This window comes from Strix uralensis, chromosome 17 (genome assembly GCF_047716275.1).
Source record: "Strix uralensis isolate ZFMK-TIS-50842 chromosome 17, bStrUra1, whole genome shotgun sequence".
NCBI classification, from domain to species: domain Eukaryota; kingdom Metazoa; phylum Chordata; class Aves; order Strigiformes; family Strigidae; genus Strix; species Strix uralensis.
Window position 1 is genome coordinate 1,512,352 of NC_133988.1, and position 14,643 is coordinate 1,526,994.

The window sequence follows — 14,643 nt, forward strand, 5'->3', positions numbered from 1 at the left end:
GCAATTTCAAAAGGAATTCCACGCTCTCAGAGCCACAGCATCAGCCTCTCTTTCCCCCTTGCCTGAACCGAGTGGTGATAAGAGCTCCTGCCCTTGCTCCAGGGCAGGCTTGCTCTCCTCCTGTGCTCGCCACATAGAGATTCCTTTGCAGGAGGTGGCCACCTTCTCCTTATCACCAGGTCCAGTGGGAAGGCTCTTAGAAAACACTGGCTAGGACAGAACAAACTCACTTCTGTCTTTGAGGAAACACAGTAAACGTGCAAGTCTCTGCAGAAAGCAGTGGGAGGGACACCCTGCCACATCTCCTCCATTCCTCTGCGCTTGAACAGGGAGGCAAGAGCAGGTTTGGTGCTGGAGGGAGCTGCTGGAGGAAGGCATGAGGTGCTGGCGGGGATGTGGGGGGGGTGCTTCACGAGGCCAGGATGCTCTGGGGCTTGCTTCATCTCCCTCCACCAGACCTCCAAGTCCCACTCGGCCAAGGCTGTGCTCCAGCACGGCACCACCAAGGAGCGCCGGGTGCAAGGACACAGTGCTGACATGCCCAGAGCAAGGACCCCGCAGGTTCCCCACGCTGCGTGCTGCTCTGCCTCCGTGCCGTGCTCACCGGGAGGCGTCTGCATCCTTTGCTTTCTGCACCCTTGCCTGTTCATCCCGCAGGATGCCCGGCACTCTGCTCCAGTCCTCAGCTCGGGCACCGCACCAGGCACGCGGGGTGCGCGGGCACGGCAGCCCCTCGCGGAGCGCTGCAAGAGGCATCGCGAATTGTGTTACCACAATGCCCCCGCGCCCGCCTGCCGTCGCTCCTCGCCCGTCGCCTTCGGTGCCCCGCGGGCAGCGAACCGCTCCCGCCGCCGCGGCGCGGGATGCCCGCAGCCAACCGAGCCGCCTGCGGGGCTGCCGGGCAGCACCCGACGGATTGGGGCGGGGGGGGGGGGGGATGCTGCGCCGGGCGGAGCGACTGTCCCGGGGCCGCCCCGGGGCGGGGGGGGGGCGGCGGGGCCGCCGGCCCCCTTATAGCGGCGCGGCGGGGCGCGGGGGGCGGCGGTCGCGATGGAGTACGCGGAGGCGGAGGAGTACTACTACGGGGAGGAGCCGGCGGGCAACGCCACGGGGGAGGCGTGCGAGTGGCAGGCGGACTGGGAGGCGTCCTTCTCGCTGCTGCCGCTGCTCTACCTGCTGGTCTTCGCCCTGGGGCTCTCGGGCAACGGGCTGGTGCTGCTGACGGTGTGGCGCGGCCCGCGGGCGCGGCGCCGCTCCGCCGACGCCTACATCGGCAACCTGGCGCTGGCCGACCTGGCCTTCGTGGCCACGCTGCCGCTCTGGGCCGCCTACACGGCGCTGCGCTTCCACTGGCCGTTCGGCGCCGCGCTCTGCAAGCTCAGCAGCTTCCTGGTGCTGCTCAGCATGTTCGCCTCCGCCTTCTGCCTCGGCGGCCTCAGCGCCGAGCGCTGCCGCGCCGCCGCCCGCGCCGCCCCGCCGCCCCGCGCCCCCCGCCGCCGCCGCCCCGCCGGGCTGGGCCCCTTGGCCGCGCTCTGGGCGGCGGCGGCGGCGGCGGCGCTGCCGGCGCTGCTGCTGCGGGAGGCGCGGCGGGGGCCCCGCAACCGGACGCTGTGCGAGCTGGCGGCGGGGGGCGCGGGGCGGGCGGCGGCGCTGAGCCTGGGCGCCACGGCGCTGGGCTTCGCCGCGCCGCTGCTGCTCATGGCCGTCTGCTACTGCTGCGTGGGCAGCGCCGTGCGCCGCCACCTCCGGCCGCCGCGGGCCGAGGCGGCGGCGCGGCGGCGGCTGCTGCGGCTGCTGGCGGCGCTGGTGGCCGTGTTCGCCGGGTGCTGGCTGCCCTTCCACCTGCTCAAGAGCCTCTTCGCGCTGGCGGCCGCCGGGCTGCTGGAGCTGCCCTGCGCGCTGCTGGGGCTCATCGCCCGCCTGCACCCCTACGCCACCTGCCTCGCCTACCTCAACAGCTGCCTCAACCCGCTGCTCTACGCCTTCCTCGACGGCCGCTTCCGCGCCCGCTGCCGCCTGCTGCTGGGGCCGCGCCGCCCGCCCGCCGCCGCCGCCTCCTCCACGCTCAGCGGCCCCACGCAACGCTCCGAGCTGCCCTCGGCCGGCACCAAGCTGTAGCGGCCCCGCCGCGCCCCAATAAACGCCCTTTCCGCCGACGGAGCCCGCTGCCTCTTTCCTCCGGCTCCGCTCGGCAGCCCCGCGCGGCCCCCCGCCGGCAGGGCAGGACGGAGACCGGCGACGGGGTGTCGGCTCCCAGCACCCGCGGCCTCGGGTCACCTCGGGGCGCCGGCAGCCCCGCGCTCCCTTCCCCGCCCCGGACCCCCGCGCGGCCCGAGGAGCGGGTGCTGCGCCCCGCGGGGGAACGGCCGGCCCCGCCAGCCCGGGGTGGGGCCGGCCCCAGCCCCGTCCGTCCCTCCCCGCCGCCTGGGGACCTCCCCTCCCTCCACCGGAGGCTCCCTGCGGTGAGGGGGCTTTGGCACGGCCGCTGTCACCTTTCTGAGCCACCACTCTCACCGTCGTCCAGGCAGCGTCCCCTCCGCCCTGCCCGCCTTCAGGGCCCATCCAGCTTGTGTCCAGCCGTGTCTGGAGGCTGCTCAGCTCCTCTCCTCGCAGACAGAAGCTCCTTGAGGGTTGTCCAAGACAGCTGGGTGAGGACACGGGCGTGCTGCCATCCTCCAGGCATGGTTGTCCTAAGGGGGCCCTGCAGTCTGCTGGACCCAGGTTGCCAGGAGCTGGGTGCATTTTCCTTCAGCTCAGGTGAGCCAGCCTCTCCCCAGGCACAATCTGGTGCTGGAGGTGTCCTCTCGGAAAACCCTGCCCATATCCAAGGGGTGTCACCTGGGCCCCTGAGTTTCTGCCCGCTGAGCTGACACCAGGCAGGCAGCACAGGGTCTTTGGAGCGTTGCACTGGGTAGAAGTAAGGAACGTTACCCATCCCGTGCTGCTGTCAGCATGAGCCTGCCCTACTTAGGGCTGTGATGGTATCTCTGGAACGCCACGGATGCATCACCCCTTTCCAGCTGGCAACGGGCAGCCCTTTTGTGGAGTCTAATGGCCATCTCTGGGGGTTGAGCTTTCAGAGAGCACAGCTGCTGATGGTGCTGCTGTGGGAGCTGTGACAGGCCCAGCCAAGCCTCGTGGTGTGGATGCTGCCCCACCAGAGGAGCTACACTAGAGACAGCTGAGCCTGAGCAGAGCGGACACCCCATTTGGCAGCGCCACACGTGCGAGTGGATGTGCTTTCCTCCTCCCCTGGCTCTGCAAATCCTGCTGGGTTTTTGCTGTCTGGTCTCGGCGCTCATACACCTCTGCAGGCACAGCCTGCTGAGCTCAGACTGAAGTGAGACCTGCACAGTTGCGGAGAGTAACAGGCTGTCCCCCTCGGAGCCATGCACGGGGAGAGTCCCTCCCCTCCATGCAGAGGAGAGTCAGGCAGCACAGACATAGGTAGGAGGTAGGTCCTCAGGCCCACCGGTCATGGGACGTCTGGACAGGACATCAGGGCAGTGTAACATGGGCTGTAAGCACTGTCCCCCCCAGGCACCTGGTGAAGAGTCCTTCCCTGGAGCAGCCCCTGCTGCTGCTCTCCTGGGGCACCCCTGGGGAAAGCTGCCATCTCCCCATGCCAGCGCAGGACACCAGCACCAAACTGGGGAGGCTCATGCTCTATAGCTTCCTGTTGCTTCTCTTTCCCCTTCAGCTCAGCTGGGCAGCTCTCTAACGGCATGTTAAAAACCCCCAAACCCTGCCCATCCCTCCTTCTGGGCAGTGCCTCCCCCTGCCCAAGCCTTGCTGCCGTAGGGCTGTGGACTCTTCTTCCCTACAAAAAGTTTGAACCAGAATATTTGGGACACCTGCCAGGGCAGCCACAGACATGGCTCCAGACTGCAGGAAGGAAACATGAATCCTGGTAAGAAGCCCTTGAGGAAGGGCCAAGGGTACGGGGAGGATCCCAAGAGGGGCAGGCACCCACCACAGCCCCCTTCGTCCACGGAAGCACAGCTGAGAGGAGATGGTGCCCATGGGACTGGCAGGTGGGAGCTGTCCCATTGCGGGCACTGCTTTCTGTGGAGGGAAGGCAGGGAAAAAGGGAAGGGCTCATGGCCCTGCTGCCCTCGGGGTGGACCCACACGCTTGTGTCCACGCTGGTCACCTGCTCTGTCCTCAGACCCTCCCTGGAAGCCCCACTCTCTGCATCTCGCCCCAGAACAAATCACACTAGCTGTCCTCCAGCCCCGACCCCGAGGCACCTGCCCCACACCAGCCGTGTGGGCTGCAGGGCCTTGTCCTGGGCTGCAGGGACAGAGCAGGCTGTCCCATCGCTCTCACCAGCCTTGAGCGATACTCGGGAGCAGAGCCTGTGTGGAGGCGACAGGGGCTGGCCCTGCCACGCTTCTGCAGCCACCACAGCCCCTGTTCTGGGTGGAGCCACGTTAGACCCAGGGTGGTGCCACACAGACCCTGAGCGTCAGCTGGTCAGGCGTGGGGTGAGCATGGGGACAGGCCAGGGCCATGCAAAGAGTAACCACGCCAGCCAGGGCACATGCCTTCCCTGCTCTGGGTGCAAGCCCCTGGCAGAGGAAGTGCAGAGACAGCTCTGCGCCCTGCCAGGGTTTCTGCTCCATGTGCATCACTGCTTTGCATTTGGAAGATGCATCCAGACGATCCATGCGCCTGCTGCCCATGGGCGCTGCATCCAGCTTCCAGAGCTCAGGCTCTCTGGGCACCAGCTGCTTTGGACCTATGCTACAGGATGGGTTTGGGGGGAACTGAGCAGTGGGAGGCTGGTCCTGCCCATGCCATGGGGCAGAGCAGCTCTCCTCTCCAGTGCCTGAAGACAGGTGAGCAGCTCGGAGGAGTGGAGGGCTGCCAGGAGCAGACAGTGCTGAGCCCATGGCCCCACCTAAGCCAAAGGACCGCAAGGCAAGAGCAGGATCTGGGAGGAGCAGTTGGGAGATGGGCCCCAAGGCTCCCAGGGAGTCCCTGGGCAGCTGCACTAGTAGGAAGTGGGCTCCCCCCAACCCGGCACGGCTCCAGATGCTGAATGCTCAGTCACATCCTCTCCATCCCACTGCAGCTGCCTCCCCCATCACCCCAGAGGGACATACATGCCTGTGCCATGGCCCTCCAGGAGGGAGCTGGGCTGACAGTGGGGGGAGGAGGATGTGAGAAACCTCCTGTGGTCACACTCGGGTGCTGCAGGGTTGAAGAAGATTTAAAATAAAACTACCCATCCTGATCCAGCCTTCCCCTGGCTCAGTACATCAGGGCCATGGCTTGTGCCAGGCGGGCAGAGGCAAGAGACAGGAGACAAGGGCATGTGGCAGTCTCAGTGGCCCAGAGCCAGCGCCTGCACCCTGGCACCCATAGTGATGCACCCAGGGCAAAGCAGCATCACCGCTGTGGCTGGGCAGCTCCTCCTTCCAGGCTGGAGCAGCTGAACTGGGCAGAGGATGCCCAGCTGCCTGCAGGGCCCAGGACAAGGCTCCTGCCAGTGGCTCCTGGTGCTCTGACAAGGGCCCCACTGTGTGCTCAGCCCCAGGTGCTGCTGCACCTTGGCCCAGGGCTGGATCCGGTGCTGAGTGCCTGCCTTCACTCCTCCCGGGAGATGCCAGCTGACCCTTTCAGGGCAAGGGGAGCCACTTCCAGGCAGCTGCAGCAGGAGCTGGCGGCTGGCAGGAAAAGGAAGACTTTATCCCCTTGTCTCCCAAAGAAACGTAGGGGAGCCAACAAAGGCAGGGTGGGGGTGCCCTGGCAGGGGCCGGGGATGCCTCTCCCACTGGGGGACGTTTCCCTGGAGACAGGGCAGCACCAGGGGCTGATGCTTTCACATGTGTCCCGTGTTCCCAGGCACTGGTGGCTCCTGCACAAAGAGGCACTTGATAAAGCGGTGGCAGTGCCCTCGCTCAAGGGGTCCTGCCATGCAGCCCACGCCTGGCAGCTGAGCCAGCAGCTCCACCTCAGCCTGGCTGAACATGGCCCAGGGCAGCAGAAGGGGAATGGCCCTGGCGCCAGAGCCACGCTGGGTGAGGAGGGCACGAGACTACCAGACCTGCAGCACCACAGCTGCCTGTGCCTTCCTTGGTAAGCAAAAGCAAAGCTGTGTAGTCTGAGATCAGACGGACGCCAGCAGCAGGAGCCAGGGTGATGGTGGTGCTGGCCCCAGCCTGGCTTCTCCCTGCAGCTTCTCAGCAGCTGTTTGCAGAGCCCAGCCAGACCAGAGCCCACCCCAGCACCTGCGCACTCAGCCCCAGGCACGGCAGCCCTGCACACAGCAACACGGCACCACTGCTTTGGGCAGCCACAGCTTCTCAGAAAAAGGACAGGGAAAACGAGGGTTGTGGGCTCAGTGCACTATGCAAACACCCCGGACTGGTACCCACCCTCCCTTCTTCCAGGCTGAGCCAAGGCTGCTGGGGTTTTTTCTTCCAGTCCCAGCTGCCCGACACCAGGAGTCAGGCTCCTCCTTCCCAGTGAGAGCAATGGGCTCTGCAACACTGTGCTCCTGCTGTACTCACACGACTCAACACGGCCCTCCCCGCTCAGACACTTTGCTCAGTGTGTTCAAGCAACAACAGCAGCCTTAGACAGGCCTCAGGATCCCCAGCCCAGTCCCCTGTGCTCTTCTGGGGCAGGCACAGTGGTGGTACCCTGCAGTGGGGGGCTCCCAGGAGGATGAGGGGACAGTGCATTTAGGATTTGTTCTGCTCAGTGGGCTGCAGCCCCGGTAGAAGAGGGAGTGGCCCAAAGCACCTGGTTTCCACACAGGGAAACCACATGGCAGGGACCCCTGAGGTCCCCATGGACCTTGTCTCTCATTTCACTGCTGCAGCAGGTGTCCTGATTCCCCCAGGCCTCCCCAGGGCTTTCTTGGAGCCTTCCCTCCAGTGCAGGTTTAGAGGGTCTCGTGCTGTGCAGCTGCAGCTTTGCTGATGAGAAAGGGGATCACAAGATCATCCAAGAGTTGCCCATCTGGTAACTTCAATGGAGTGGGCACTGGTCAAGTGAGGTTGACCAGTACGTAGGGCCAGGACAGCACTCTTGGGACCACAAACAAATCCAGATGCTGCTAAGAGGGATTTTAAGATAACTGGTACTGTCCTGAGTAGATAAAGATAGCCTGGGGCCTGGAGACCAGGCTGGGTTTCTTGGCAGAGAAGTTTGCTGTGCCTCTGGGGTAAGGAAGCGGCAGAGGAGACCGAGTGTGCCCCATCACGTGAGAAAGAATAACCCTGTAAGGTAGCTGAGAGCAAGCAGCACCCCAAAGCCCAGCCAGTCCTTGCTACAGGCTGCAGGAATGACTTATAAAAAAAGGCAACGTTGATCACGTTGTCATAAAAATCAAACCCCAGATCCAGTGCTGGTGACACAGAGTTTCAAGCCTCCAGTTAAGGAACAGCTGCAATGCCCGACCCTTCAAAGATGTGCAGGCAGGACTGTGTCCCTCACCCTGGGAGAGGGATCAACTGCCACAAGCTCAGGTGTTCTCGTTCCACTCTGCAAGAGAAATGGCAAATCTGTCCGAGGTGGAGGATCACCGACAGGGACCTCGCGTTCCAGGGTAGTGCTGGCACCCCAGTGAGGGAAGCACCAAGGACAATCATGGTCCTGCTAACAGAAGCCCCCAAGACAATCATTCTGGAGCAATAATCATGAGACCCAAAAGCTAATGTTATCTTCCTGCCTCTTTATTAAACCCATTAGCAACCTTACCTACAGAAACATGTATGCTACGAAGTATCTAGGTGTCAGCTGGGGGAGGAATTTCCAAAACGGGTGACTGTAACAACGGGCATAAAGGAGGGACTCAGGGTGCTCTTATAGAGGGGATATGCTGTACAAAATGCAACTTGTGCACTCCTTAGTATTTCTGCTGTAAGAAACAGCTGGAAGCTGAGAGGAAGACTGAGGGAACTGAGCACAGACGTGGTTACCAAAAGGCTTGACCTCAGCACGAGGTCTAACTGCCAAGGCTGCAGCAGCTAAGGTATTTTCAATAGGCAGCTGTAACAGCCTCCAAAGCTGCAACAGGGACACCCTGTTAGACACAAGGAAGGAACACACTCACTGGAGAGCTGCGTGATGCAGAAAAGTGGTGCAACCTCCACCCTCAAAGATTTTAAGAGCTGAACTGGAAAAGGCCCTGAACAATGTGGTACAGCTTTTGAGTACACATTGCTTGGAGCAGGTTGTTTAGATGACCTCCAGAGGTCATTTTGTTCTTACGTTTCTTAAAGGCATTACTAAAATCAAATGTTATGCATAGGTCTACTTAACAAGGTGACAAAAAAAATTTAAAAAAAATCAAATTGAAGCAGCTGCAGAGGACTACCAGGAAGGTTTTGAGAATGAAAAACTTTATTGGCACTTAAAAGTTCTTGGCTTGCTTTTCCTAGCAAAATGGAAGTTTAGAGAGGACGTCTCAATTGTACTGATCAAAGTAACTCCAGGGAAGAAATGTAACTCAAACCAAAATACTTAGTACAAGATCAAGAAAATAAAATGCCATTAAAAAAAGTTAAAACTGGAAATGAGAAGTTTTCAGAGAACAGGAAAAAAAACAGAGTAACACCTTCCTAACAGGAGAGCAGGAGTAGGGGATCAAACTGTGTCAGGAAGCTCAAGAAATGTGTAAGAGCTATTTGTGCCACACTGGTATACTCTGGGTGTTACAAATTGAAGCTTGCAAGCAGCAGCATCTCTAAACTGTATTTTAATGAAATTAGGTTCTTTAGAATTTCTGCTGGTCACCTGGAAAGGACAAAGATTTTTTTTCACCGTAATAAAAAACTCAGTTTCTACAGAAGGATCATCTTCATCTGGAGCACCATGTGTGGCCATCACAATTAAAACCTTCAATATGTGTAAGGAAATCAAGGAGAGTGGTGGAGCTTGCTCCTACACTTGAGGAATGCTGCCCCTCTGTCCAGGAAGGTGTACAGGGGTCGGGGGGGATGCTCCTTACCTGCATTTATACTAGGATGTCCAAACCCAGATCCTGAATGAAAGCAGTCAGTCTCACTGTGTGCTGTTACAAAGACCTGAAATTCAGCTAATAAGCAAAAGTCTCCCCTCTCTCCTGTGGTATGTAGAACTTGGGAGTTCTCCAGGACTATAAACCATTAGTGCTTAAGATTCTGTACAACAGATGTTTAATTTGGCTTCCCGCCCCCCCCCCAAAACATCTATTACACATTCAGCTGTCAAAAGAACCCCACTGGTCCGTTCCAGTTGATGTACCTGCAGGCGGGCACCTCTTGCTCATGCTGTGTTTCTTCAAACCACCAGGCTGTAGCAGATTTCAGTTTTCTGAGCACTGAGTTCATGGGCATCTTGTCCTAGCAGACCTGAGAAGCTGGCTAGCCAGCAAACTCAAACCGAATCACCTTGGCTACGAGTGATCTGCCAGGAGCTGTAGTGCAGCCTCCAGCTGGAAGGACGAGGGAAAGGCATTGTCCTTGCTGCTGACCCAGGGCCAGACATAACTCAGGGATGCAGGGCTCCAGAGGCTCCCAATTCCAGCACTCTAATACAATTACCTGGAAGAGCAAGTTGATCAAAGCAACACAAACCTGAGGGAGTGACAACAGAACAGAGGGTCACTTTATTTTCAGCTGGTTGAGCAGTTCTTTTGCTGTTGCAATTATGTCTCAAAGAAACAGCAGCAAAAGTGTGCAAGGGTCACTGCTAGAAAAGAATCTGAACTCCAGCTTTCTCTGATGACCACAACCCACTGCGAGCAGCCTAGGAGGCCATCATGTTCTAAAAGGATCCTCAGCCTCTGACTGTTAGCACGGTGACAACTCCACCTGCTCACACAGACCTCATTTAGGAGCCTCACTGCACTGGCAAGTGCCAATCCCCACCCCCAACCCCCTCAGAACCACCAAGATGTCATCCCCTCCACTCACACAGGGACTGCGTTTTGATCTCCTCTGTGTAGCTCAAATTCCTGACTAGGCTTTCTCCAGCCCAAGTTCAGTATCTTTGAAGTCTAAGTCCCGATCTCCTCTTCCAGAACTCAAGGCTTATTTTTAAGTTGCTGCCAGGTTCATAATTGAGACAACCTGCTAGGCAGGATGTTCTGGTCTTCCAGGTCCAGCATATGAATATAACCCCAGATGCAAAAACAGTACTCACACTTTTACCTCACTAAAAACACACAGCAATCCTCCCATCATATCAGGCACAGTTCCCATTTCTTTTAAAAATAAATATTTATAAACAAAAGGAAGATATTCAGAGAACTACAATGTTAAAATTTTTCCTGCCAACAGCACAAATGTCTTTTTCATGTAAAGTCACAAGGACAAGTTGTACACCAACACAACATAAGTACTGTCTAGAAACCCTCTCCTCATCAGCTGTCACAGTCCTCCACAGCAGGAATCCACATCTGCCATCGCAGCAATCCGCTCCTCTGCACTTCTCTAGGGCTTGTACTGGGGTTGCTCAATCTCCTTTTGTGATTAAGTCCTCAATATATGCATCCAGTTCATCATCTGTGTTAATATCAATGTCCTGAAACCAAAGACACAAGAAATACCAGTGAAAAGTGAATCTTGAAGAACAGTGCAAGAACAGACGAGACAGAGCAGCACAGCATCCTCTGCAACACCTGTCCTGGTCAGCCTTTACACCCCGACTTCCAGCACTTCCCAGCTGTTGACATCTGCTGTGAAACACCACCAGCTTTCCCTGTCAGAGCCTGATGGACAATGCCTGGAAACCAGTCAGTACCTGATGATCAAACAATGCACTCAAGCAATAGATTTACTATCTGCTGATCTGGGTCAAGTTAGGTGTTGGGTTTTTTTTTTTAGCTTTAACACACATTTTCCTAATAGGGAGCAACTGCTTCCATCAGCTTTTCCACTGGGTGGTCTTAATTTTATTTAAAGTAGCTTTTTTATTTAAAGTTTAATTATTTAAAGCTTTTATTTAAAGACAGATTTGCTATTTTAATATTTAATAGTATAATTAATAGATTTCACCATAAAGTTTTTTATATTATTGTTTAAAGGTTTGCATTTCTATACATGGGGTTCAGAATCCAGCACCACCTTTCTGCTCAGGAATGGGGCAGAAATTCCCTGTAGAACACTGCCTATGCCCAGGGAAATTCTCCTGCAGCCCCACGTTTCATAGCAGAAAGCAGAAAACAAATAGAAGCTGTGCACTATGTACATGCCATGAAAAAATCCATCTGTGAAAATTAACACTCATCAGGACCCCCAAGACACGGATCCCAAAAGGTGGGCAGCAACAGCAGCTGCTTCTGATGGTGTAAGCCTAAACTGCACCCAACGGAGAGAGAGCTGAAGCCCAGTTAAATACTGGACTAAAACATGTCAAGGGCCTGTAGGGGCCTGGGTCTGGGTCAGGTTGCTATGCCTGGGGCAGCTCTGGTTTTACACCCCTTCCTCACCCACCTCCTGCACTTTCTGTAGAAGGGTCACGATGTTAGTCCTCAGCTTCTGCAGTTTCTCCTCTGTTTCCTTCAGCTTCCTCTCCGAGTTGCGGAGGTTTTCTTCACAGGCTTTGGCCCGGGCATCAGCACGTGTCTGGTACGAATTGCAGAGGTTCTGCAGACCTACCTCATACTGTTTGAAATATTCTTTCTGTAGAAGACAAAACACAACAGATGACACGTTAAGAAGCAGCACCGAGTGTCAAGAAAACCCCAGCACTCGCAGCTTGTAGAAGAGTCCAGCTACCAGCACTCCATAACCGAACACCACCCGCCTAACACCGCGCCCCTGCACGCCCTGCCCGCATGCTCACATTTACATTTCTGATTTGCCTACTACAGGCAGCACAAAAATCACACAGGTTTTCACATTCCTCAAAGACCAGAACTGCAACAAAAGCTGCCTGAATTCAGATTAAGGACACAGCATGTTTTAAAAAGCCCAAAACCACAGTTATGCTGCAGAAGGATCTGACAGCCTCTGTAAGCAGTGAGCTTCCTTAGCGTAGGCCACCCAGACAACACAGCTTATTACTGCAAGGTAGGAACAAAAAAACACTTGCAGAAGACTCCAGACAAGACCAACATGTCCTGCAGAAGCAGCAGGACTGGTAACTCAAGCAGATGCCTGAATTAACAGAGACAAAAGAGGAAGAAACAAGAGGACTGCCAATATATACACTGTGAGTGAGGGAGCACTATCAAATAAACAGTGTCTTTTGTCATTTGGTCACCTGTAGGTGACAAAAGTCCTGAAAAGATCTCCCTTTCTGGTATGTCAGAGAAGACAGAAGTCAGAGAAGCCAGTACCCTTTCTCCATGTTTCAGCCTGCACTGGACCTTCCAATAACAGCACGCAGATACTGGTGCAGGCTCAGCCTCACCTGTTCCTTGCTCAAATAAATGGAGGGCACACCAAAAGCCTTAAGATGTACAGCTGACTCACAGGCAGTCAGTCTGCTCACCTGGAAAAGCGTGAGGGGGGTTGGCTTCTGTGTTCTCTCCCATTTTTAAGATTGCTTCTGCATAAGTTAGATTTATAAGGCCAGGGGCAGAACGAGCAGGTATGCCTACATCCTACTTCTACAAGCCTCTAACCTGGCCTCTCTTTTTCAAAAGCTTAACAGCAATGTATAAGCAGTTAGGATAGTAGCAGCCAACAGCTTTCCCACACAGATGTATGGTAATTAAAAAAAATCCTCAGACGCAACTGTCAAAAGACCATGTTTCAGAGGCTCTCGTTCTTTTTCTCAGTGACTTTAGTCTGGTAAGGATCCAAATAACCTTCTGAGGAGTGAGATCTTGCATCAACAGGATGCAAACTTGCCATAAGAATGGAATGTGTGTGGCAAAAAACCCCAAACTTACTTTTCTAGAAATACTGAACTCACCAAGGGAAACACCAACAACCCTTCCGAGCTCATGGAACTCAGCTCCTTCTTGGAGATAGGAAAATTTGGAGGCAAGAAGTACCGCAAACAATTTCTATGCAGGAAAGAAAAACACAAAGCCAGAATTGGGAGTTTAAAAGACTAAAGCCATCAGATTGCAGCAGCTCACAATAGCTGCAATGAACCCACCGAAGGATCTGGACTAGTAAGTCTACAGTTTCTTGGCTGCTGCTGGGACCAGTGGTGTCTGGCTCAATTCTGACACAGTCTGAGGTAGAAGGTTCAGCCACAACAACCTCCTCTTTCTGCTGCGTATCTGGAGCCTGGTACTCAGGAGAGGGAGGCTTCATCAACCTCACATCCTCACTGCCCTTCTCTACCCTGAAAAAAAAAATATTACAGGAAAGTCAGGTATCTTTTTCTACATTGGCTATACCTGAAACACCACCAACAGCTTCATCAGAACCTGTACCCAGCTGTCACTCTAAGACCTCTACAGTACACAACAGCTGCCTCCACAGGAGCATCCCATCAAAGCCACGGGCAGACTGTATGGACTCCGTCATGCCCATTCCTTCAGAAGCAGCTGGACAGTCCGGAGCACACACATACTCCCTGACATGACAGCAACGTATTTCTTTTCAGCATCTATGGAAGTAAAATGGGGTCTTCCTCCTGAAAGCAAAACAAGCCTCCAAAATCCAGTAGCTAGAGATAGTTACCAGCGATCCCTTGGTGTGGTATCTGTAGGTACATAATCAAACTTCACCTTCCAGCGCACTGCATGCTTGCCCATTTTCACAGCTGTGACACGGCCTGTGAACCACTCCTTGTTCACACGCACTTCCACATGCAGCCCTTTATCTGCAAGGAGGATGACAGTAAAAATGTTTGCAAACATTCAGGTGCTGGAGAGCACATTCTGCGTGAGCTCCAGACAGGACAGCCACCCTCAGTGGGGGGCAAACCTAAACCTGTGACAGTCCTTCAAATGGTACATAAACCATAAACCCACCACTGTCACACAGTTCAACTCCTGCTTAGAAAAACATTCAGATGCAAGGAAATGATATGGCATTTTCAGACAGAAGCGTTCTCCTGTAATCTGGGCTGTTCGACACGGGCTTTCCAGGCTCGTGTTGGCCACCAGGACAATCTGCCACATGTTCCTAGTGGGTCACTTTCCAGACAGCCCCTTGGGCTGAAGAAATGCCTTACTCTGGCAGAAGCTGCAGTACCATCCTGGCTACCGTCTTTCCCAGAGGTATCTCAGCCCCTCTCCTCTCACAGCAGGTCTACATACACTTCTCAGCATTTCCCAGCTCACGTAGCTCCATGATCCAATCAGTTAGGAGGGGTGAGCACGACATCAGACCACACCACACAGCCAAGCATCACACCGTTAACATGATGCAGCCCTCAGATCACAGATCCTCCCATGCCACAGTTGCCTCTTGTCTAAGCAAGGGGTTCCTGGCCAAAATGTATCATGCAAGTTAGAGTCATCTCAGGGTTTGGAACCCAAATTTACACTAATTCTTATTTTAAAAAGCTCATTAATGAAATCACACGTTTAACCAGTGAGTCTAGTCCTGCAACAGTTCTTTACCACTGTGTTAAGATAGTGGAGGCAGTTCAAGGGTTCATTTCTCACCTTTCTGAGCTTTCTTCAGTTCTGCCAGCTCTTCTTCCCCAGCACTGTCTGTGAGCTGTGAGGAGAGAGAACTCAGATTAGCTGCCTCCCACCAAGATTATGAACACTTGACAAATACCTCGTGCTAG

The 14,643-nt window shown here is 55.5% G+C and overlaps 2 protein-coding genes across 9 annotated transcripts in view; one reads left to right on the forward strand and one right to left on the reverse strand.

Moving 5' to 3' along the window:
- The first annotated feature begins 1,035 nt into the window (after positions 1-1,035).
- On the forward strand, positions 1,036-2,160 carry LOC141951233 (apelin receptor A-like). Its single transcript, XM_074887211.1, has one exon. It carries the CDS (start codon positions 1,051-1,053, stop codon positions 2,116-2,118), a length of 1,068 nt encoding a protein of 355 aa, XP_074743312.1. The 5' UTR covers positions 1,036-1,050; the 3' UTR covers positions 2,119-2,160.
- Positions 2,161-8,336: 6,176 nt separating this feature from the next.
- The window catches only part of MORC2 (MORC family CW-type zinc finger 2), a 49,649-nt gene continuing 43,342 nt past the window's right edge, over positions 8,337-14,643 (reverse strand). For all 8 annotated transcript variants that reach the window (XM_074886782.1, XM_074886781.1, XM_074886786.1 and 5 more), the window contains 6 exons: positions 14,516-14,570; positions 13,584-13,725; positions 13,051-13,242; positions 12,862-12,955; positions 11,433-11,621; positions 8,337-10,521 (listed from right to left, as the gene is read on the reverse strand). In XM_074886782.1, coding sequence (XP_074742883.1) covers positions 10,453-10,521; positions 11,433-11,621; positions 12,862-12,955; positions 13,051-13,242; positions 13,584-13,725; positions 14,516-14,570 — 741 coding nt within the window. In that variant the 3' untranslated portion in view covers positions 8,337-10,452. The remainder of the gene's footprint in view (positions 10,522-11,432; positions 11,622-12,861; positions 12,956-13,050; positions 13,243-13,583; positions 13,726-14,515; positions 14,571-14,643) is intronic.